The 26,072-nt window shown below is 39.3% G+C and overlaps 1 protein-coding gene across 3 annotated transcripts in view; it reads right to left on the reverse strand.

The window, feature by feature from the left end:
* The window catches only part of TBC1D5 (TBC1 domain family member 5), a 370,039-nt gene that overhangs the window by 156,021 nt on the left and 187,946 nt on the right, over positions 1-26,072 (reverse strand). For all 3 annotated transcript variants that reach the window (XM_020807289.3, XM_020807270.3, XM_078377254.1), the window contains one exon: positions 478-586. In XM_020807289.3, coding sequence (XP_020662948.3) covers positions 478-586 — 109 coding nt within the window. The remainder of the gene's footprint in view (positions 1-477; positions 587-26,072) is intronic.

A 26,072-nucleotide genomic window follows, 5' to 3' on the forward strand; every position in this document is an offset into this window, starting at 1 on the left:
ATAATACCATTCACTATTATTTTTTACAACATAACATTCTGAAAACAACTAAAATTTCTGAATACAGTTATATTCAGTATGTACTTGAATGTGACTTGGTGACCAAGGAAACTACTCAATACCTCTCCACCCTGCACAAACTAGAGATACAATAAAACATTTTGAAATCAAAGACAAATACTTATAAATCATTTTACAGGTCAGAGAGACGTTGAGCATAAACATTCTCCTGAGACTCAATATTCCAATATGAAAACAAATGTCCTTGATGCAGTCCTTAAATATGATCAGTAATTCTGTTATAATGTACTTGAAATTAGTAACAGATAAAAATTACCAATAAAAATTGATAGAGGGATATTGGGGTGATAGTTGTGGCAAAATTCAATGCCTCTTTACATCAACAGTTTTCAAGAGCATCAGGTAATGTGTTGATATATTACAACTACAAGCTGTAAATAAATATTTTCCTCTTACCTTCCAGCAAACACTACGAAACCTGCTGCTTCTCAGCTGCCCATTAATCCCCTTCAGCCGTATTGTTGCCAAGTAATTGTTGTTTACAAATAATTCTTCCCATTCTTTACTGCACAGAAAGAACAAGAGACAAGAACTTTTAAAATTATTATTACGGAGTTAGCTGACTGAGAAGCAATACAACATGAAGTAATTTTGGGGTAAACAAAAGGAAAGGAAGTTTTTAAAGTATATATTTAGCTGAGTGCTATTTCTAAATGCATGGTTGTCTTTTTGGACACATTTCTTCCCTCAATTTAATGAATATGTAGATCACTATAATTATGCCAGCTACTGAAATTCATAATATCTGTGAAGGCTATTCCATTTCCTCTAAAATGTTGGTACTGCAGTTCAGTGAATAAACAAGAAAAATGAATATTAATATAACTGCATTTGGGTTTCACCCACAGATAAAACATTACCTATTTAAAATAATACCTAATTCCAAATTATGGAATGAGGAAGTATAATGCTAACTATTACTTCTTCACATGACACATTTGCCTAAATTAAGCTTCTTTTCTTCATAACATCAAGCTGGGCAGTTAAGCATAATAGAAGATAACTTCCGTTAACTTTTAGTGCTGTTTACTGTTGCAATCTCTCCCACATCTTTCTACATGATCAGTTTTAAAATTTTAACAGGTGCTAGAATTTTTTTTAAAAAAAATAAAACAAAATAAAAGCCCTCACTGTATAAACTGTTAAAGGCAAGCTTGAGTACATTGCAGTACCTACGACTGACTAGATAAACAACCTAAATATGCCTCCAAGGCACAAAGACACCAGGGGCCTAACACCTGTGCTTCATTAATGTTCAAGTAAATCTACTCTACTGGGAAACAATTGGAAATTAATTGTCCCAAACCATTTAGAGAATTTGAATACAGGAATTAAAATATATTTCCTCTACTTTCCACTGAACTGAATCTCTAGAATACTACCACCCACCTAAGGATCTAAAGTGAAATAGCCCAAAGATTTTCTTGAATCAATAAAATGTCAATGGTAATTTGAATAAAAATAAACTAACAATGTCTCATTGGTATTTGCATGAATAAAATAAGAGTGTTTTGGGGAGGTCAAGATTAGCTGAAGACATTTTCTCTGTGGACCTAGCAGCAGCATTTATTCCACTTATTTATTTATTTTATTTATTTATTTATTCCATTTATACCCCACCTATCTGGTCAATTTTGACCACTCTAGGCGGCTAACTTACCCAAGCCAAATGGACTGGCAGTTGATCTTACTTTACCAGTGACAATGACATCAAGTATTTAACTACACCTGAGAGCACAGACTAAGCGAGAGAATGCAGAACCTACATTGTCAAGAGTGTGACATAGATTGCTCTGGTTTCCAAAAGAGGGATGTACAGGGGCAAAAAAGGAATAAATGCTGCTATCTTCAAGTGACTGCTGTCTGGATGGCTATTTCACTGTGTGTAATCATAGAATAATGGAGTTGTAAGGGGCCTGTAAGGTAGTTGAGCCTAACCTCTTGCTCAATGCAGGAATCTAAACCAAAGCATATGTGATAGACTGTTGTCCAATTTTCTCCTGAATGTCTCGATCACCACTCACCACCATGAATGAGATGAAGGTATGATTTTATGAACTGAGGTTGAATCGAGGTTGAAAAAAAGTTACATCTTATTCATAGAATTGGGAGCCAGGGCATCATGCTGGTTTAGGGGAAAGTCTCAGTGGGGCATCTTGGCATGCTGAGGCTCAAAAAACTGCCCAGAATGACATATGTCATGAGTGCTTTTCACATTCTTACCTCTTAGCAGGTGAAATATTGACATAGTATTGTGTTGGAAATAAAGAAATGTGTTTCATCTACACTTTGCTGATCTGAGTGAGACCATCTTGGTTTAGAGCTTATGTGTTGCTTTCCAGAACTCAATTATACCCTTTTCAATGCAAATTTCGAAAGTCAGTATACACATAGTGTAAGTGTTTCCATTGCACCTATCTGTTTCCCACCATCCGTTAAGTGGTTAATGATTTCTGGAGACAAGGTCCAGTACCTTCTACTTCTTGAGATTTCTGCATAATAATTATGATTCCTAAAAGATGACAAAACGCAAGGCAGCTGAAGAGACACATCTTGGCATGGCGAACAGGAGTCGCAATGAGTTTGACAGAACACTTTCAACTGAGGGATTGAAACCATTTATCCAAATCGCAATACCATACAGGAGCTGTGCAACAATTTTGTACTTAACTATCTGCAGAGCAGCAGGGATGAACTGCCCACCCTCGACATAGTGGTATTGTCTAAGAACTTTGCTGGTATTATTAGCCACCTGCACTGCTGCTTGTCTCTGGTGAGACCAGGAGAGGGTACGTGAGAAGACAATTCCCAAGTATTTAAATGTTTTAACTTGCTATATATGCTGGCCCTCAATAACCCATTCTTTAACTTTACTATGCCTAGAGAAAACAATTGTTTTTGTTTTCTCAAAGTTAATTGTTAATAGGATGTTCCTGCAGTAACTCATAAATGCACATAAAATTTGTTTAAGACCAACTTCTGATAGTGAGATGATAACTGCCTCATCTGTGTATAGTAGTAAGGGCACATTGATTTTAGCCAGTTTCATGTGGGGGAAATTCAGGTGCTGTGCAGATTTTAGGGAGGTCATTTAGGTACAGATTAAATAATGTAGGCACCAGAATACAACCTTGGTGAACCTCTCTCTCTGCCTGAATGGGGTTAGATAGATTCCCATGGACTCCACATCTTACCCTAATTGTGGTCTGTTGGTAGAGGCTTCTGATAAGATATAATAGCCTCTTATCAATCGAGGAAGAGTAGAGTTTTTCCGATATATATTTCCTCTGGGTATTGAGTCAAAGGCAGACTTTAAATCAATAAAAGCTGCAAACAGGCCATTCCCATGACAGCCCATATACAGTACTTCTCTGCAAGGTGATTCAGTACTATACAGTGGTCAAAAGTGGAGCAGTTCTTCCTAAAACCAGCCTGTTCATTCCCTAAGATATCCTCCTCCTCAGTCCATGTGATTAATCTATTATTAAGATATCTAGTGTAAAGCTTGCCCACTGTTGACAGAAGGCTAATGGTCTATAATTTGAGGATTAGTCTTTGTTCCTCTTCTTATAGATTGGCATCACTATTGCCTCTAACCAGGAGTATGGAATTTGCCTGGTGTTATTAATGAATGTAAATAGATGAGATAAAAGGGGGCCCCACCAGTCTACATTGGTCTTTAATGACTCTGCTGGTATTAGATCGGGTCCCGGTGCCTTCCCTGATTTTAGGCAAGCTATTAATGGCCTTATTTCATTTTCGGTTACTGGGTCTCAGTTTGGCAATTTGTTTAGATCTAAGGATATGATGTTAACAGTTTGTGAGGGTTTAGTTTCCTCAAATATTTTGGTAAAATACTGTTCCCATATATTCGCTGGGATACTACAGCAAGCTGATCCTGTTTGAGCTCCTAGCACTCCAGAGACAAAGGTCCAGAATAGCTTAGAATCTTTGTTTAGCACACAGTCTATCAAGATGTTCCATTGTTTTTGAATTGATTGTTTCTTTACTGGGCAATCAGTATTTAACTACATAGTACTCCTGGGGGAGAGCTCCCAGATTCCTCTTCCCATACTGCATGTATATTTCTCTAAGTTGGTATTTTTATGGAGCATTCCTTATCAAACCATTTAGGAGTGTATCTTCCTGGTTGTTTATGGGTATGAACTTCTTTGGGGCTTAGAACAGATTGTATTGTTAAAACTAGGGAGTTGTAGTTTGTCATGATGGAAATCAAAGTAGATTCCGTAGGTACTGTTATTAAGTTTCTTAATTTCTCAGTGGGAGGAGATTTTAAGAAACTGGAGATTTTTACATTAACTTCATCTGTCCAAATTAGACGTTTGTATCATACAGATAAGACATTGGCACCTAAATGGTGTTCCGGGGGAAGATGTATTGGGTTTAGAAGTGACAAGGTTAAAAGTAGGGGTAAATGATATCTATCTGTTCTATGTCAGACAGAGAATTCCTTAACCAATCTGGTTAAAGATGAAGAAATTAACATATAGTCTACCACACTGCTACCCCTGCCTGAAACAAAAGTAAATTCTGCACAATTATCAAACATTTCATTGTCATTTACAATATAAAGAGTAAGATGGTTGTTGTGGGTTTTTCGGGCTCTTTGGCCGTGTTCTGAAGGTTGTTCTTCCTAATGTTTCGCCAGTCTCTGTCCTCTGAAGATGCTGGCCACAGAGACTGACAAAATGTTAGGAAGAACAACCTTTAGAACACGGCCAAAGAGCCCGAAAAACCCACAACAACCATTAGATCCCAGCCGTGAAAACCTTTGCGAATACACTAAAGAGTAAGACATTCTACCATCCGTGCCAGGTATATCCCACTATAACTGATCTATAGATCTTTTGATGTTCTATAATTCATCAGGTTGTGATTCTCTACAGAGTCTGTACCCCAGACATTGGAAGAGTAAAGGACGTCATTGTTCGATCCAGTTCTTGCATTCAGGTCTCCCACAACTACCACATATGCATTGGGGGCTATGGATTCTAAGTTTATAATATAAAGTTCCAATTGGTTCCACATTTGAGTTATTTGATTTTTGGAAGACAATGGAGGAATATAGGAATTGATAATCAAATAAGTGCTTGACCTAATAACAAGTAAGGCAGTCATAGCAATTTTGTCACAAGGTGGCAGCCATTTGACCCTAGCCTACAAAGCAGTAGAGAATATAAGAGCCATCCCTGCTTTTGGGCAACCCTTTCCACTGCTAGGAACTGCATAGCTATTAAGCACCAGATAGCCATTAAAACTAATATTATCAATGCTCCAGGTTTCCTGTCCTGCAATTATGTAATCTTAAATAATCGAGTATTCCTGGGTCACTCTGTCTGGAGGCCTAACCGGCTATGTTCAATAAAAGGATTTTAAATAAGCAAGTCCTTGGGGTTGTGGCTGTCTTTTGGGCCTCAATCTTAACATCTGGGTTTATAGTTCTTCAGTATATCCAAACTGATTTATGTCAATAGGTACTCAGTTTGGAACCAGTGCTATCTGCATTACATTTATGACTTTTGTTGAACATATTAATTTGTAACCCCAACAAATACTAAACTGTTTAACCATAGTTTCTATCTTTAGCTAATTTAGTTTCTTTAAGCTGAATGAATTTTTGCACTGATTTTATTTCCTCTTGCCTTATTTGATGTTTATTATAATATTATACTGCTCTGTTTAAAGTGATCTCGTGTGTTACGTATCCCAACTTTACACTGTAGCATGCCAGAGTGGTTTATGCTACTGGATATTATGATATATATGAAAACAGTCAAATGTGTAAATGTTCCATTAAAATGCTGGACAAATATTCAGACCTAAAAAATTAGACTGCAGTGACAAAAATATTTCTTTAGCAGTCATGGAATTAGATTGTCTGCTTCTGCATCAGTAACAGTCAAAGATTTGGAAGGCAATAGGCAGGAATGGAGGGAAGTAAGCAGTAGAATTTCTACAAGAACATTTATTAGAATCACTGCTATTTAACTTCAATGATCTGGAGCAAGACATAAACAGTAAAGAAATGAACTCTGAAGGAGAGGCCATGTTATTCAGACTAATCATACAATCTATTCTGAAGCAGACCATGCAGTGCTCATTTGAAGAAAACAAGGACTACAAGCAACAAAACAGCAAATTAGATACAGTGCAAATCGGAATTGTTATACCTTAGGATGATACTTAAGAATTAGACATTTAAAGTGGCGTGGTATAGAACAGTGGTGGTTAAAAAGTGAACATCTTTAAGTGTTTTCTGAAAATATAAATTTAATAAGTAGCAATCCTGACAGAGAAGAGATCTTTACGCTAGAATTATTTGGAAACAGAATAAAAACAAAATAGCCAGTACAGTAATCTATGTTGTTGGTACATTGGCCTAATGCACACATCTCAAAAAAAGGATATAATAGCTGTTATTATTATAACACTCTGCTTCATTCATTGAATTTTACTGATTTACAGGATTTACATAATGTAGTCCACTTATATTCCTTTCTCATTTTTACACTGCCTTTTCCACCTTTTTGTTTTACTAATATTGAAAATCTGTTTCAAAGACAAAATACTGTACTTGCAAAGTGGAAAGAGCTAGATGAAATAAAAACAGTTGCACCATGTGGGCAGCTGGGATGCCAAATAATGTTAACTTTAATAACTACCTCTAAAGAAATGAAGTTCATCAAATGAACAGTTGACAAATTTGCATCCCCTCACTCATCAGACTGGGTAGAAAACATACTTTTAGTTATCAAACAAGTCCTTTGAGCATAGTTAGCTTTACATTGAGATTTGGCGCTAGTCCAGGAAGCTAAAAAAAATCCATAAACTTTGATGAATACCAATCAAACTTGGAAGGGTAGTCGTTGAGACCGAGAAACCAGGAGAACAGCCAGTCCCACACTCAGTCTCTTTTACTTTCATTCTGCCAAATCCTTCTAAGCACATGAACAATAATTAGGCACTGTGAAGGAGAATGTCCTCTATTTCCTCCACCTTTCCCCTCTGCAACAGCTATGCAAACTGGCTTCCCACAGGGCAAGTCAATGGGTGGCAATGATTGCCATTAGACAAAAATAGGTCCATGGTGGATGAGGCTCTCTTGAGGCATCCTTCCTGTAACGTTGTATACTGCTCTTTGAAACAACTACAGACAACAGCAACATAACATAGTATCAAACATTTTTAAAAAGGTTTGTGTGTATATATAAAAGTAGATCCAGGTGATTTACAAAAATGTTCTGATTTGTTATAGGAAAATCTGAAAAGTTTGCCATTACTGCCAGCTATTTGCTTCCTGGGAAAGAACATATCAATCTATAGTACAAATCTATGCTTCACCAAGTCTAGATTTTAGAAAAATTGTTTTCTGCACAGCATTTGAACATTTTAGAGGAAATTCAGCAGAAAAATAAGAAGCATAGATTAGTAGCATCAGCCACATACGCTAAAACCTGGTCTCCAAAACAGGAAGAGCTTCAGCATTAGGACTGCAGGTGCCAAGATCAACCAGATAAACATTGCTATCTCCAATTACTTCATTTTTAGCTTAAATCACAGGTAATGAGGGAACTCAGTCTCAAAAAGGTAATTAAGAACTGTACACAGTCTTTCTGCTTTCTATACAAAGAAAAATATTTCAGAAATTGTTCAAGGATTCAACTATTTTAATGCTTCTTAGAAAAAATTGTTTATAATATTTAAATCATGACTAGTACTAGAAAGAGTGTGGAATATTACAGGGACCTTTCCTACTGAGGTTGGTAGAAATAATCAAAGCACAGATCAACAAAATTTTAAAATATCTGATGTCCAATATAAGTTATCTGTCATATCTGGATGAAGTAATCATTCCAACATTTTCTAATTTTTAAAAATAAAGCATGATATACAGAAGGTCTACATATATGCACTAGGGAGCAAGACAGTGTGCTTTGCAAGCACAGCTTGAACGATGCCAAAATACAAGGTTGGTGGCTAAAAAAAATCCTACTTTCTTCAAATTCAAAAGTTCTGACACATATATTAAAGAAACTAGCCTCTTTTGTTCTCTAGTACTTTGTGGCCTTCTATGTTCGTGTGGAGGAATGGGTTGCAATGGCTTTTTGTAACCATTGTGGTGACAATATACAGTGGATCAGCAGTGGAGCACTGGAGTGATAACAGATTTTAAAATGACCTCTTACCATCAGATTGAGAGAGAACATTTGCCATTCTAAGAGATTTTTAAAAGAAAGTGGTTGAAAAAAAGCCAAATATGAATCAAACTGGAAGAACTACATCGTATGACTATGTCAAATCACTAATTCAGGAGCTGCAAAGTGCCACTGTAGTTTTGAGACCTGTTGGAGAGGCCCCTCTCATGGTCCCATCATCTGGTGGAGATGAGAGATGGGCTTCTCTATGGCCACTCCCAGACTCTGAAACTTTTTGCTGAAAGAGGCTAGGTTTGCATATAAAAAAAATTCCTTCACAGTTTCCCTTCCAAGTCAGCCATTTTCTGATTGCTTGGCTGCAATCTCCATTTGGACTGATAATTCAGCTCTTTCACAACTGTAATTTCTTCATTAAAATTGTATAATTATTCTGTATTTACAATCTTTGTCTTCTTAATATTTGTCTGTAATTCTGAGTTTTCACTTCTTTATTTCACTTTTTTCAGTAGTCATTTTAAGTAATTGTTGCATTCAGCCAGTACTATGGTGTTATCTGTACATCTTAAATCATCCATGTTTCTTCCACTAACTTTCATTTCTCCTTCATCTGAGTTTTATCTGGCTTACATATGTTCATCTAAACTGAACAGATAGGGAGATAAAGTACCTTATTCTGTCCTAACAACCTCTTGTCCAGAATAAAGGCTATGCTTCAAAACGGTAAAATGTTGTGACTCATCCACTTCTTTCAAACTGATCCATTGCTTTTCATAATCTGCACAGTCAAAGGCTTCGTTGTGTTCTATAAAGCATAAACTATTTTCTTCTGAATTATTTTGGCATGCTTAGGTATATTTTTGCAGTATGATCTCTACAGCCTCTTCCTCTTTTGGATCAGCTTGAATATGTGGCATTTCTTATCTATATATGGTAACTTTTTTGTGCAAAATCTTGAGCATTACATTGCTTGTGTGGCAAATCTATACAATGGTCTTATAGCAGGGGTCAGGGAACTTTTTTACCTTTTACCCCGCAAAAAATGTATATACGCCGACATTACCCCCTTGATTCGAAAGGAAGGAAATCATACATTATTTGAATTAAAAATATTATTGAATCTACACAGGCTGTGTACCGAACTAGCAGGATGCACCAAATTTGATAAAGATGTGCACTATTTTTGCTGGAACACATTGCACTCCAGCCATGGTGTGGTATAGGGAGTAGTAAGGTGTCCAACGTGCCTAGCAAGTTGCATTAAATTTTTGCTAGCTTGCAGAGGATCATTAGTGGCTGCCAGAGTGGTGCTAGCAATGACATGCTTGCTAGAGACAGCCAATGCAGAATGGGGGGGGGCTTTCCCTACCACTTTAATCATTCTATGTGTGGTGTGCGAAAAGGAACAAACCAGGTTAAAGGTCATGTCACCCACCCTGGTGCCACAGCCCAGTATCAAAGGACCAGTGTGCTTTTTTATCATCATCAATGGAAAACTCAACAGTGGCCAGAGGACTGGAAAAGATCAGTCTACATCCCAATCCCAAAGAAGGGCAGTGCCAGAGAATGCTCTAACTACCATACAATTGCACTCATTTCACACGCTAGCAAGGTTATGCTCAAAATCCTCCAAGGCAGGCTTCAGCAATACATGGACCGAGAACTCCCAGAAGTACAAGCTGGATTTTGAAGAGGCAGAGGAACTAGAGACCAAATTGCTAACATATGCTGGATTGTGGAGAAAGCCAGAGAGTTCCAGAAAAACATCTACTTCTGCTTCACTGACTATGCAAAAGCATGGCAGAAAGTGAGGACTTAAAGAACCTCTTAATGAGGGTGAAAGAGGAGAACGCAAAAAATGCTCTGAAGCTCAACATAAAAAACAAAAAACCAAGATCCTGGCCACTGGACCTATCACCTCCTGGCAAATAGAAGGGGAAGATATGGAGGCAGTGACAGATTTTACTTTTTTGAGCTGCATGATCACTGCAGAGGGTGACAGCAGCCACAAAATTCAAAGATGCCTGCTTCTTGGAAGCAAAGCAATGATAAACCCAGACAGCACCTTAAAAAGCCACCCCCCGCCTTAATTCAGTTTCTCTTTCACTTGACTGCCTGTTCATTTTCAGTTTTGAGTCAGTCAATCAGTCTGTCAGTCTGTCTGTCTCTCTCTCTCTCACACAGACACACACACACACACTCCATTTCCTCCCTCCCTCCATTTTCTCCCTCCATTTTCTCCAATTACATACATTTAAATAAGCCTGATGAAGTCCTCGGTCTCTCGCACCTTTCTTTCTTCCCTCCTTCCCTTGCTTGCTCCTTTCCCGCCTTCTGCTTGCTCGCATTCACTTCTGGAGGAAGCAGTCATTCAGAAGCCCCGGATTGATTGATTGCCTGGGGCTAATCCCCAGCTGGAACCTATTAGCGAAGCTTATCTCCCCGCTCTCTGAACAAACGGAGCATTTAGAAGTCCCCTGCTGCAAGGAAGGAAGTAACAGGATGAGGTGGTTTACAATTTGAGCTTGGCTGCAGAGGGTGGGGGTGGGTGGGAGGGAGGAGGGAGGGGGCAGCACTCTGCTCATTACCCCCAGGATTTTCACTTTTACCCCACTTGGCGTAATTTACCCGTTCTCCGACCCATGTCTTATAGTTACTGCATTCCTTGACATCTTTGGGATTAACTAATTACTATTAATATGATAGATATGAATAAACATGCACAGGATTGTGCTGTAAGCCATTAGACTTTATGTACAGTGCTATGTGATGGTATAGCCTCCCCAAATTGATAATGCATTGTATCCTACCAGCAGAGGATTCTAAACTGTACAATTAGATAAACATATTCTGTAATTTAGAAATAAATTTTTTTTGCAAAATATTCTTATGAATTTCAGTTACTGAAGTATTAACCTTAGGTTGTGCTAATAATTAAGGTTTATAATTAGTAAAATCAGAAATATAATGTCTGGTCACCATATTTTCTAGTCCCAATACTGTTTTCACATTCAGGAACAACTTTCAGCAACCATTTCTGACTAACTGCTGCTGCAATCAGATTAGAATGCAGGACTGGGCACTAAAGTCTTGCTAAATGTGCAAAGCTATTAGTGCAAAGATAGTTAAGTTGCTTCCAAACTGACTTGGAACTTACTTGTTTTTGTCACAGAATAACATACAATACAAATTGCATTTTATTTTTCAGTTGGTGAGAGAAGCATTTCTTGCACTGAAGCAGCCAAAGCCAATTTATGCATTTTCTAAAAATGCACAGCTTAACACCAACAGAAGCATTTCTTGCGCTGAGGCAGCCAAGCCAATTTATAGGCGCCTATCCTGGTGATGTTCAACATGCTATGGCCTCAGATAGTCCATCATGTCTTTCCTTTGAGTTAGGCCTGGATCAGAACCAAAAGCCTAACAACTACATAAAAGTAAGAGTACAAAAATATTAATGGAGAGGAGACTAGTTTGAGAAGGTATGTAAACATTCAATATTTGTTTGAACAAGTCATGTAAACTGTGAAGAATTTTCTTGCATAAAAATAAGCATGACTCTTTCAAACCCAAATAAAGACAGAACCGTTTCAATCTGAAAGTGTAAAAACACAAGACAAAAACCTCTGGCGTAGAAGATTACAAAAAGATTGCTGAAGCTAAAATTCTAGCATTTGCAATGACACCTTGTATTAAAAATATAAGTCATAATCTGCAGACTCCAAAACTACTAAAGTTGGCCAGGAACTTGCTCATGATTTAGTAGCAGATGTTCTTGCTTTTAGGTCACTAAAAACCTTATGGACTAGTTTCATTCTCCAAGGAGCAAATGCCAGCATGATTAAGATCTAAAAATGCACAGCTCAACACCAACAGAAGCATGATGCCATTTATCTGTCAATTTCAGTAACACTGGAACAAACATGATTTGAATTTGGATTTTAAATGAATCCTGATACAGTAATTTCACTGCATTACACTACTTAGGCCCACTGAGCTTAAGAACTTTTAATAAATATTTTAATTCATACTCTAGTTATGAACAATTGCTAGAATGCATGTGTGAGATAGTACCTGTTAAAACTTTAAAAATCTATGACAAAGACATTAGCATAAAGCATGCAACATATTAACATAGTGGTATCAGAACATACGGAGACCTTTTGAAGTTGCAGCCATAGAAGAGATATTACTTTCCTTTAACATCCTTGGAAAAAAAAATCCATGAATATTTCCTTTCACGTTCACGGCAAAGATATAACTTGTTCAGTCCCTTCTCCCATGCTCTGTTACTCCTGCATCAATGGATGCAGAATCTCTCTAGCTCCTCACAAGCAAAATAGGTTGAGTCTACAACCTGATTTATGGGACTATGTTTTTAGGCAAATGAATTCATTTTTGTTTGGACTCTAAATCACAGAATTCTCCATTGTGAGAGTTCCATCTGTCAGAAAGACACCTAAATTGTTCTTACCTGGTGGATGGCAGGGCTGGGAGCAGCTTCCTTATTCAACAGCAAACTCAATCCAAATCAGCCTATCCTGGACCTATCCAGCTCAGCCTTCCTCCAAGTGAGCACAATTGGTAAAACTCAAAGACTGGCGAAATCTGGGATTTAGAGTCCAAACAAGAATGAATGGATATGCCTAAAGTGTATGTTTTGATCTCAGTAAGGAGGGTGGATACTCTGTGCAACAATGGTCCTCTAGATGTTTTTTCTACAACTCTAAACTTTCCTTCCAGTTGCCTTACTGGTCAGGGATTCTGACAGGTGAAGTTCAAAATATCTGGAGAGACCAAAGTTCAGTACGGAACAGCCTCCCTAGAGAGGTATGACTCCAACCAACTGTGCATTTGTTTTGGCAAAGAAATGTCATTGTGTGAGAAAAAAACAAGTTATTGTTTTCTTGATTCCTCGCTGAGAGCAAGAGGCATGAAATTCACATTAGTAAATGAGTAAAATTAAGATATGATATAGGAAACCAGAATAAAACTAATATGAAAAAGTAGTCTTTACTATATATTTAGGAAAATAGCTGTGAAACAAAAAGTAAAAAATTCTCACCTTCACTTTTATTTCATAGGTCAGTGTTATATCATCTAATAAGATAATTAAAAACATGCAAGCAGCTGGTACTGCGGCTAAACAGATTAATGTAATAGTCTGTAGTCATATGTGCTGGCAAGAGGTTCACCTCTTTGGCGAGAAGAAGGTCAGCTGCCCTTGGGAAGGAGAGAAAGACAGTATTTCTACTTTCTAGTGGCATTGTATTGCGACATTAAGAATAGACAGCATTGTTGCTGGCCAAGAGAACTGCTACCTCTCATGGGTGCCAAGAGCAAAATGTTTCATCAAACAGATATTTACTTTTCTATAATTATTAACTTTTAAAAATTAATAGTCTTCAGTAATCACAAATCTATAACAAATGCAATGCTCAATAAAGAGTCTTCCAGTCTTTCATCAATAACTTTAAAGATGCCTCTTTCCTCATGAACTTGTCCACTACTAATATAATTGGAGGTCAGACTGTTGTCAGGATCCATTTATGAGGAACACAAGTAAGCTATACTACAGCAGCTTCACTGGCTATCAGTCCATTTCTGGCCACAAGTCAAAGTATTCATTATGACCTGTCAAAACTAAGCAGTTCGGAAGCAGGTTACCTGGCACACCACCTTCCCCTGTATAAGCCTGCCATCTATAGAGGTCTGTTGAGGAAGATCTTAGATTGGGGTCTTAGTCAATTAAAGAAAGCTTTTATGGTATACAGAAGTTCTTTACAAATAAAATATATGGCCTTTTAAAACAGAAGTTTAAGTACACATACACTATGCACAACTTCCCTCACACAGAATTAGCCAGTCTTAGAGCATCCCAAGCAATAAACACAACATCTTTACTATGGTTGCTGAGGGAAGGAAGAACCAAGAACAAACTGGATGTGGTTACAGTCTCTCTGTGACACAATCTTTTGAGGGGCTGTTTTGGACTTAATTAAATAGTGAACCAAAGGTTTGAGTGCTTCCTGATAAAGTTACTGTTTCTCACACACTTGTCTCTGCTAATGTATACATTCCTGCCTCTAACCCCATGCACACAATAATAGAGTCTGTGCAAATGTGAAAAAAAGGCCTTTTTATCGTTGTATAGCAGATATTACTAAGGGATGCTGTTCTTATCCAGCCTAAAACAAATCAAAAATATCATAGAAAAGTTAAGTTGGAAGGGGCCTACAAGGCCATCAAGTCCAACCACCTGCTCAATGCGAAATACAATCAAAGCACATCTGTCAGATGATTATCTAAGTTTTTCTTGAATGCCTCCAGTGTTGGAGTACTCACCAACTCCTGAGGTAACAGGTTTCACTGTCGTACTGCTCTAACAGTTAGGGTGTTTTTCCTGATACTCAACCAAAATCTGGCTTCCTTTAACTTGAGCCCATTGTTGCGTGTCTTGCACTCTGGGATGATCAAGAACAGATCTTGCCCCTCCTCTGTATAACAGCCTTTCAAATATTTGAAAAGTGCTATCATATCACCCCTCAGTCTTTTCTCAAGGATAAACATGCCCAATTCTTTCAGCCTTTCCTCATAAGGCTTGTTTTCCAGCCCCCTGATCATCCTTGTCGCCCTCCTCTGAATTTGTTCCAATTTGTTAGCATCCTTCTTGAAGTGTGCTGTCCAGAACTAGACACAGTACTCAAGGTGAACGCTAACCAGTGCTGAATAGAGGAGGACTAGCACCTCATGGAATTTGGAAACTATACTTCTTTTAGTAAAGGTAAAGGTTCCCCTTGACATTTAGTCCAGTTGTGTTTGACTCTAGGGGGTGGTGCTCATGCCCATTTCCAAGCCATAGAGCCAGTGTTTGTCCGTAGACAGTTTACATGGTCACGTGGCCAGCGTGACCAGTCAGGGAACACTGTTACCTTCCCACCGAGGTGGTACTTATGTATCGATTCACATTTACATGCTTTCAAACGGCTAGGTTGGCAGGAGCTGGGACAAGCGATGGGGGCTCACTCCGTTGCATGGATTCGATCTTACGACTGCTGGTCTTCTGACCCTGTAGCACAGAGGCTTCTGTGGTTTAACCTGCAGTGCCACCATGTCCCTTTTATACTTATATTAATGCAGCCTAAAATAGCATTTGCCTTTTTCGTAGCCACATCACACTGTTGGCTCATATTTAGCTTGTGATCTACGACAATTCCAAGATCCTTCACACTTTTTTTTGCCTAGCCAGGTATCCCCCGTCTTGTAACTGTGCAATTGGTTTCTTTTTCCGAGGTGCAGTAGTTTACACTTATCCCTGTTGAATTTCATTCTGTAGCTTTCAGCCCAGTGTTCCATTCTATCAAGGTCATTTTGAATTTTGTTTATGTCTTCTAGGGTATTAGCTATTCTGCCCAATTTTGTATCATTTGCAAATTTGACAAGCATTCCCTGTACTCCCTCATCCAAGTGATTAATAATAATATTGAAGAGCACTGGGCCCAAGACTGAGCCTTGGGGTATCCTGCTTGTTACCTCCTCCCAGTTAGAGAAGGGCCCATTAATCATCACCCTCTGAGTACGATTCTGTAGCCAATTGTGTATCCACCTGGTACTTGATCTATCCAGCCTACACCTAGTTAGCTTGCTAATCAAGATATCATGGGGCACTTTGTCAAAAGCTTTGCTGAAGTCAAGATATACTATGTCTACAGCATTTCCTCTGTCTATCAGGGAGGTTACCTGATCAAAAAATGAGATCAAATTAGTTTGGCAGGATTTGTTCTTGACAAATCCGTGTTGGCTTCTAATTATTACTGCATTGTTTTCTAGGTGCTTGCACAATGAATGCTTTATGATCTGTTCCAGAATTTTGCCTGGGATTGATGTCAGGCTGACTGGCCTATAGTTCCCAGGTTCCTCTTTTTTGCCCTTTTTGAAGATACGGACACTGAACACTAGCCCTCCTCCAATCCTCTGGCACCTCACCCATTTCCCATGATTTCAAGAAAATAATGGATAGAGGTTCTGAAAGTTCTTCAGCCAGTTCCTTCAGTACTCTCGGATGCAGTTCATCCAGCCCTGGAGATCTGAACTCATTCAAGGTGGTAAGGTATTCCTTGACTAATTGTTTATCTATCTCCATCTGCAATCCTGTCCCCTGCATTCACACTTTCAATTTGTTTGGAAGTTCATAGTCTGTCTTATGGGAAAAGACTGAACTAAATAGGAATTGAGCACCTCTGCCTTTTCTTTGTCCTCCGTTATCATTTTTCGATCTCCATTGCGGAGCTGTGCCACTATGTCTTTTGTTACTCACATACCTGAAGAATGCTTTTTTATTGCTTTTAGTGTCTCTAGCTAACCTCAACTCATTCTCAGCTTTTGCCCTCCTAATGCTATCCCTGAATTTCCTTGCTACTTGTCTGAAATAATCCTTGGTGGCCTGGCCTTCTTTTCATTTCCTGTACATGTCTTTTTTGCTTTTTAGGTCCTCCCTGAGCTTTTTGTGAAGCCACACTGGCCTTTTTGCTGAGTCTCACCTTTTTTTTCCTTGTTGGAATTGTTTGTAGTTGTGCCTTTAGAATTTCTTCTTTTAGAAGCTCCCTCCCTTCTTGGACTCCTTTTCTCGTTAGGATTTCCTGCCATGGGACCTTTCTTATCCTTGTTCTGAGATTATTAAAATTGGCTTTTTAAAAATCCAGCACAGGTGTGCAGCTACACTCTAATTTTGTTTCTTTTGAAATCAAGAATTCTAGGAGGACATGGTCACTCTCACCTAGAGTTCCCCTTACTGCCTCTTGCCCCACCAAGTCATCTCTGTTGGTCAGAATCAAGTCAAGAACAGCAAATCCTCTAGTTTCTTTCTCCACTTTTTGTAAGAGAAAATTATCATGTAGATGTAAAAAAAATGTAAGGAAAGTTTTTGGCATATTCAGCCAATTTAGCTCTTTAATACTAAAGAACCACAGATTCAGGCTACAATCACATGTGAACAGCTGGAAATTTATTACAAGTAAGAAAGGGAAAAAGTTGAGTACGCCAATCAAACTGTTAAGGCTTCTTAGCAATATATTCAAATGCTAGAATATCAAGAACAAGAACTGTTAATACACCAGTTTCAATCTACAGCCTTTGCCTAATTTGCATATGCATAAATCCCATGAAATCAATAGGACTTCTTTAAGCATAAATGCACAGGATTGTGGTCATTTCTTCTTCAGTCTTTCATGTAATTATATATCAATTTAATAGAATTCAAAGGTCATTATGGTAGCACTGTAAAAGATTATTGTAAACCCCTTTCCCTTTACTATTACATTTTAAAATACCGGTAAGTCTCCTTTATTCTAGTTCAACATTCACACTTTGTTCATCAAGCTCCTGTCTGTTCTTTGCAAGATGATTTGTAACTTAGCGCCAGCAAATTTACAGCTAGCCTCATTATATGTTTGGAGTTACTTGTTACTGAGCATAAAATATTCATTTCACACCTTAAATGCTGTAATACTACTTAATAGCAGTGTCAGGTCTGCCAACTATTAAAAGCCCAAGCTTCCCCCCCCCCCTTATTTAATAGACTGTATGACCTACCTCTATCATCTTCACTTTCTAATTGCAGCAATAAATTAATGCTGCACACCACAATAAAAGTCCGCTCTAATTTTTTAATGGTCCAGTGTTATTTTAATGTAGTTTACAATTTACTATTCAGCAATTTTTTGACTAAGATCTTCTCATGTGAAACCTTAGAGCTATCACAAGACAATAAGCAAAAAACAAGGCAGGGAAGAAAAAACAACATTGTACTGTCCAGTTCTCCAAAAAGACAAGTTCAATTTGACATTAATGCTGCATATGAAGTGAAGTCTTATGACCTCAATGGCCTTACCATCTCCTACGCAAAAGGTGCTGCTGTGTCCTACCAGTCTATTAGTTTAGTTGTCTAGAAAACTGCGATGAAGAAAAGCTAGTAGTGTATGTGAAGGATTTAATCTATCCTAAGAACTGAGATATTCTCTGGAGCCAAATATGGAGAAGCTCTATACAGTCAGCAAAAACAAGACCTGGAGCTGATTGTGGCTCTGATAATCAGCTTCTTATAGTAAAATTCAAGCTTAAACTGAAGAAAGTAGGAAAAACCACTGGGCTAGTCAGATATTATCTAAACCAAATCTCTTATGAATAAGTGGAAATGAAGAATAGATTTAAGGAACTAGATTTGGTGGACAGAGTGCCTGAAGAACTATGGATGAAGTCTCGTAAGAATGTAGAGGAGGCACCAACAAAAACCATCCCAAAGAAAAGGAAATACAAGAAAGAAAGTGCTTTCCAATGAGGACTTACAAACAGCAGAGAAGAGAAGGGAGACAAAATTCAAGGGAGATAGGTGATTTTGAATTGTGGTGCTGGAGGAGACTCTTGAGAGTCCCCTGGACTGCAAAGAGAACAAACCTATTCATTCTGAAGGATATCAACCCTGAGTGCTCACTGGAAGGACAGATCCTGAAACTGAGGCTCCAATACTTTGGCCACCTTATGAGAAGAGAAGACTCTGTGGAAAAGACCCTTATGTTGGTAAAGTGTGAAGGCAAGAGAAGAAGGAGACGACAAAAGATGAGATGGTTGGACAGTGTCATCGAAGCTACCAACATGAATTTGACCAGTCTCTGGGAGGCAATGGAAGACAGGAGGGCCTGGCATGCTCTGGTCCATGGGGTCATGAAGAGTCGGACACAACTTAATGACTAAACAAGAAGAACAAAGAAGAAAGAAGAGAAAGTAATGGGTTTTCTTGTTTCTTAATAAAAGTCAGAATGAAATAACATTATTATTTTCCAGAATTAAAAAGAAAAGGGCTAGTGTCATCTCATAGATTACACAAATGCAAGAGCAGGTGATACATTTTATTGGAATACTAAAAATAAATCAAATAGCAAGTGTTCATGCTTGAAATCCACTTCCTCAGGCATCATTCAATATGCAAGCTTTTGTGGATCAGGACCACTTAGTCAGGTGTACTATCCATAAAGGGTGTGTGCTTATAGTCTGAGGAAGTGGATTTTATAAATGAAAGCTTGCTATTTATTTAATTTTTAGTGGTCCAATAAAAGGCATTACCTACTCTTGTATTATTATTTTGTATTTCTCAGATACAAGTGGTACCTACCCCCCCCCCCCCCGATTCTCACAGCTCAAAGCAACAGCGCAGGTAAACTAAACTTCTAAGATTACATAGCTAAGCACTGTCAGTGTGCTTTGCACACTGTACTTTTTAAAAAACATAAAGCTCTAGTATCATGCCCATGTCACTCAGCTACACATTTATAATTATAGTAATTATGATGATGAGGTGCTGTTAAGTCAACTTCTTTTCAGAATCTTGCAGGTAGAGAATACTCAGAAGTGGTTTACCATTCTTCTGGAGGCACCATGGTACTGTACTGTACAGCTTGCCCAAGGCCACACAGGCTGGCTCTTCTCCCCAAGCAACAGCAGGGAATCAAAATCCTAACCTCTGGTTCCGTAGTTAGATACCTAAACCACTGAGCTATCCAGCCAGCTTATACATAATGTTCTCATATTAGGATATTCTCTTCCTGCAGCTAGCAGGTATGCAGCCTCTCCTTCTCTCCCCATTGTGGGTCCAGCTGTTCTCTCGTGCTCCCAAATGAGACATGCACCATGCCAGACACAAACAGGTGTTCCTTTTATTGAATGTGGATAAAGCTTAAAAAGAGTTGCTGACCAAAGCTTAGCTGCTGCTCCTGCTTGTGTGCCAAAGGAGAACTGAGCAACTAGAAAGTAAGGACCAATATACATATTTCAATATTTATTTTCAATGCATTTGTTTAAAAAGTGGAAATACAACAAGTGTAGGAATAGTTGATAACTGACAGCAGCAAAGTAGACATGGGAAGTGTTAACTCTTTTATTCCCTACAGAGGAAAATATCTTTTTTGGAGTTTCTAGTTGCTTTTGTGAAGATACGAGGGCCGGGCGTGTTCTGGTCCATGGAGTCACAAAGAGTCGGAAACGACTAAACGACTAAACGACGAGTTGCTTTTGAAGATAAACCTCTGGTTGCTGCCAAAACAGTTTTTCAATATAAATAGCTGGTTTTAGAAAAGGGGTTTTCTGGACCACATAAAGGAGAAAAGGGATTCTTCTAATTCACAATTACCACCTCAGTTGATAGTAATCAGGGACATACCATTATTTTTCTTTTAAGACTCTAAATCCTAGAATTCTCCATTCTGCAAATTCCACCTGCGAAACCCACACTTAAATGGTGCTCAACTGAAGATAGGCTGAACTTCAACCAAGCTTCATGTGAGAAAAGGAGGTTGGCCTACTGCTTGCTGGGATTTCTCAAAATGGAGAGTTCTGGGATTTGGAGTAAAAACATACATTCAAATGGCACATCCATCATCATCATCATCATCATCATCATCATCATCATCATCATCATCATCATCATCATCATCATCATAGTATTTTCATATCATAGAACTTCCTTTCAGAGCACTTCCAAGGAGAATTCTGAAAAACATATTTGATTTAATTGCCAGGATGCTGCTGAGCACCTCTGCTTATGCAACAGGACTGAAGTCACTAGCTATGACAAACTGCTACTAATTAAAGAGAGTTTGGAGGGTTTCAATACTTTTGAACGGACCATTCAAAGGCTTTCAATGGAGAATTTAAAAAATCGCCAAAAATTAACAACGACTCAGAACAACACCAAATTAAGTTTGCATAGGGTTCAGGAGGTGGGCTAACGACTGCAAGCATTTAAAACAGGTTTCTAACAGTTTAAGACACTTTTACAGGAGCGCAAAAGGGACATCGTTAAGTGAAATTCCCCCATAGAGAACATCGTTAAACGATGGGGGAAATTCCTCAAAGAAACCCATCGCTGTGTGAATTCATCGTTGTATGAAGCAATCGTTGTGCGAGGCACCACTGTGTGTGTGTGTGTGCATTTTACCCTGCCCCTCTAGACAACATCTATTATTTATTTATTTATTTATTTATTTATTTATTTATTTATTTATTTATTTATTTATTTATTTATTTATTTATACTTATATTTATATTTATATTTATAATTAGTAACTAGAGTTATCTCCTTGAAGCTGCTTGATGGGACCTTCAAGAGAAATTAAAAGGAGTACTTCTTTGAATATTACACAATTAAATTTAGGAATTTATTGCCACACATGTAATGATCATTGCCAACTTGGAGAACTTTAAAAAGATTAATGGAGCATAGAGTTGTCAGTGGCTAGTAGTCATGATGGAGATGTGTATGGACATGCATGTCTAAATTTTGTTGTTTAGTCGTTAAGTCGTGTCCGACTCTTCATCACTCCAGGGACTAGAGCATGCCGGGCCCTTCTGTCTTCCACTGCTTCCCAGCGTTGGGTCAAATTCATGTTGGTAACTTCAATGACACTGTCCATCCATCTCGGCCCCTGTCATCCCCTTCTCCTCTTGCTAGCACACTTTCCCAAAATCAGGGTCTTTTCCACAGAGTCTTCTCTTCTCATGAGATCGCCAAAGTACTGAAACCTCACCTGTGGTGGAGATAACACCATTCCCATAGGTGTACTGCAAGGAACAGAAGGGACCTGGAGCGCGTCCCCCCTTTTGTTGATGTAGTACATGGTCATGGTGTTGTCCGTGATGACCTGTACACCATGACCCTGTATCAGGGGCACGGAGGCCCTGAAGGCTTTTATGACTGCCAGGATCTCTAAGTGATTGATGTGGAGATTCCTGTCATGACGGGACCAAAGTCCATGTATTTGGTGTCGTCCGCAATGTGCTCCCCATCCCGTGGGACTCACATCCGTTGTGACCTGAACAGTAAGGTGTAGTGGCCGAAAGGGCCTGCCAATCAACAGATGTGGAAGGAAGCTCCACCATTGTAGTTGGTCAGCAAGTTTGGGTGTGACAAGGAGACACTTTGTTGGGTTGTCTTGGATCGGATTGAAGAGAGTCAGGAACCAGATCTGAAGAGACATCATCTTGAGGTGTGCATGTGCCAACAAAGGTGTTATGGAGGCCATGAGGCCGAGCAGATGTTGTGTATGTTTCACAGAAACATGTGCATGTGGACGAAACTTGCATACAGCCTTGTTGATTTTTTGTATATGTTCTGGAGGAAGAAAGATTCGGGCCTTGACAGAGTCTAGCCTGACATAGACAGAGTCTATGTAGTCTATCACCTGAGATGGTATGAGATGTGATTTTTTTGTTGTTGCTCAAGAGACCGAGACTCTCCAGAGTGTGAATAATGAATCTGGTGTCTTGCAGAGCTCGATGTCTTGATGGGGAGACCACCAACTAGTCGTCTATATAAGGGTAGACCTGGATCCCAAGGGTAGACGAAGGTAGGCCGCTACTGGAGCCATGCATTTCGTGAAGGTTCTTGGAGCTGTTGATAGCCCGAACGGAAGAGCTCTGAATTGTTAAATGGTGTTTTGAAAAATGAACCGAAGGTATTTTCTGTGATTGGGATGGATTGTTATATGGAAGTAGGCATCTTTTAGATCCACAACCACAAACCAATCCTCTTTCTTTAGCAGGTGGATGATTGATTCCAATGTGACCATTTGGAGTTGTTGTGGATGAAGGTAAGTGTTCAGCATCCTGAGGTCGAGTATCGGTCTGATTCCACTGTCCTTCTTGGGAATGGCAAAGTAGCAGGAATAGAACCCCTGTTTTATGTCCCTCAGGTGCTCTTTCAGAATGGCTTGCTTTTGTAGAAGGACGAGAATCTCTTCTTTTAGGACAGGATCGAAGGATGTAAGCTTGACTTGTCCTAGAGGAGGAAATTCTGTAAATTCCAGACGGTAGCCAAATTGAATAATGTTTAAGACCCAAGAGGCTTTTGTGATGTTTGACCAATTGGGAAGAAATGGTAACAGCCGGGTTGCTTGATGGGTTCCGAATGGTGTTGTGGTGAAGTCAAAGGTACTGCTTTGACTTTTTGGCTGGTGGTTTGTAGGACTGTTGTCATTGTGAGAATTGTGGACGGAAGGTGGAGGTGGAAGATGAAGCCTGGGATGACCTAATTTGATTCTGATTTTTGAAAGAATGGTAAGATTGAGATGTCTGCTGGTATAGCTGAGGGTATTGCTTACACCATTGGCACTTGTTGTATTTAGGTTGTTGCTGAATAGTATATGACTTTGCCGTTTTCTTTATGTCATCTTTTTTTCGTTGAAGAGGTGGCGACGTCGAAGGGAGAGGATGAAGAGGAGGCGGCATAGACATATTTAACCTTCCTCCTCTTCCTGTGATGATCGCTCAATGTTGACGATGAGTCAGTGTCGAAGTAATCTCTACGACACCGATGGTGATGTCTTTTACGACCGGTGTCGACATAGTCGGAGTTGTCATACTTAGACCTATGTTAACGTCAAGAGGAACAAGGGAGGACTACTACCTCGCGTCAAGATTGACATTGATTGGGAGAAAGGTGCTTAGTCTTAGTGGCCCATTTACAAGGTGGAGAATCCAGCCTCAAAATAGTCGACGGCGAAGATGGGGCCAGTGATGCCCAACTGGTGGAAACAGGGCTATTAGGGGTAGAAGCCAAGCTGGCAGGAGTCGGTGACTGATCATGGTTGACCGAAACAGGCTTGTGCTGTCGTGGAGGAAGAGAAACAGGCGGCTCTGACAGTGATTCCCGATCCCGGCAGGAGTCCTCCAAAATCAGCAAAGGCAACAATGCCGAGACAGGAGGGATCGACTTGTGGTGGTCTTTCTGTTTATCCATAGTTTTAGAGGCTTGTTTCTTTTGTTTTAGCTCTTTGGTGGAGGAGCTAGAGCCCGTTTTCGATGCTGAAGCCGACGACTTCTTAGCAACGGTAGGCTTTTTGACTGGTTTATCGAGTGGTTTAGCACAGGATGTTTTAGATGAGGTAGTCTGAGTTTCAGATTGTGGAGTGGTGGAAGGAGATGGTGTAACTTCCATTTCAGATGGTTTTGAATCGGACAGCGTTTTGTCCCACAGAAAAAAATTGAGACGCTGCTGGCGGGCTTTCAATGCTGCTTTAGTAAAGTTCTTGCAATGTTTGCAGGAATGATGCTGATGGGATTCGCCTAAACAAAAAAGACAGCGATTGTGACCATCCAAAAAAGGGACCTTGTGGGAACACAAAATGCACCTACTGAAAGGTCCAGAGCGGGACATAAGCAGGATAAAAATAAGGTAGTTAAGTCTCACAATTGCTGAAGAATCAAAACGAAGTCGCTGCATTGAGAAGCGGGAAAATGATCCTGTGGCAATCAATCCAAAGCGGAAACCAAAGAGTAGTGAGACAGTCCGTAATCAGCGGCAACAGAGAGTTCGATTAGAAAAGGAAGTCCGAGTCAAATAACTGTAAATCAGCAGGAATAAAGACTAATTAAGTAGCTCAAGATCGAGAGGTTCCAGTCCGAACGGTGGAAAAATGGAACTGAGGGCTGAGGTGGGCAGAGCATGCACTATAGGGGCTACCTTAAACTTTGTTAGTTTTCTCCAAAAGCTCTAGAAGATTCCGAGAGGGCCAGCGCAGGTGCTGTCAAAACCCTATTGTTTGCATTTACAGAGGCCAAGATGAAGAAACAGGTGTTTTTCTGGAACTCTCTGGGTTTCTCCATAATCCAGTGCATGTTAGCAATTTGGTCTCTAGTTCCTCTGGCCCTTCGAAATCCAGCTTGTACTTCTGGGAGTTCTTGGTCCACATACTGCTGAAGCCTACCTTGTAGGATTTTGAGCATAACCTTGCTAGCGTATGAAATGAGTGCAACTGGACAGTAGCTGGAGCATTCTTTAGCACTGTCCTTGGAATGTCGACTGATCTTTTCCAATCCTCTGGCCACTGCTGAGTTTTCCAAACTTGCTAGCATATTGAGTGTAGCACCTTAACAGCATAATCTTTTAAGATTTTAAATAGTTCCACTGGAATGCCATCACCTCCACTGGCCTTGTTGTTAGCCATGCTTTCTAAGGCCTACTTGACTTCTTTCTCCAGGATGTCTGGCTCAAGGTCAGCAACCACACTATCTGGGTTGTCTGGGACATCCAGATCTTTCTGGTATAATTCCTCTGTGTATACTTGCCACCTCTTCCCACCTCTTCTTAATGTCTTCAAATTCTGTAAGGTCCCTACCATTTTTGTCCTCTATCATGTTCATCTTTGCGCAAAATGTTCCTTTAATATCTCCAGTTTTCTTGAATAGATCTCAGTTTTTCCCTCTCTGTAATTTTCCCCTATTTCTTTGCACTGTTCATTTAAGAACACCCTCTTGTCTCTCCTTGCTATTCTTTGGAAGTCTGCATTCCATTTTATGTAACTTTCCCTTTCTCCCTTGCATTTTGTTTCCCTTCTCTGCTATTTGTAAGGCCTCCTTGGACACCCACTTTGCTTTCTTGCATTTCCTTTTCTTTGGGATGCTTTTTGTTGCTGCTTCCTGTACAATGTTACAAGCCTCCATCCGTAGTTCTCCAGGCACTCTGTCCAACAAATCGAGTTCCTTAAATCTGTTCTTCACTTCCACTGTGTATTCATAAGGGATTTGGTTTAGATTATACCTGACTAGCCCAGTGGTTTTTCCTACTCTCTTCAGTTTAAACTTCAATTTTGCTATAAGAAGCTGACAATCAGAGCCACAATCAGCTCCAGGTCTTGTTTTTACTGACTGTATAGAGCTTTTTTACTGACTGTATTGGCCATCTGGTGATGTCCACATGTAGAGTTGCCTCTAGTGTTGCTGGAAAACAGTGTTTGTGATGACCAGCTTGTTCTCTTGAGAAAACTCTAT

The sequence above is a fragment of the Pogona vitticeps genome, chromosome 6 (assembly GCF_051106095.1).
Source record: "Pogona vitticeps strain Pit_001003342236 chromosome 6, PviZW2.1, whole genome shotgun sequence".
Taxonomy (NCBI): Eukaryota; Metazoa; Chordata; class Lepidosauria; order Squamata; family Agamidae; genus Pogona; species Pogona vitticeps.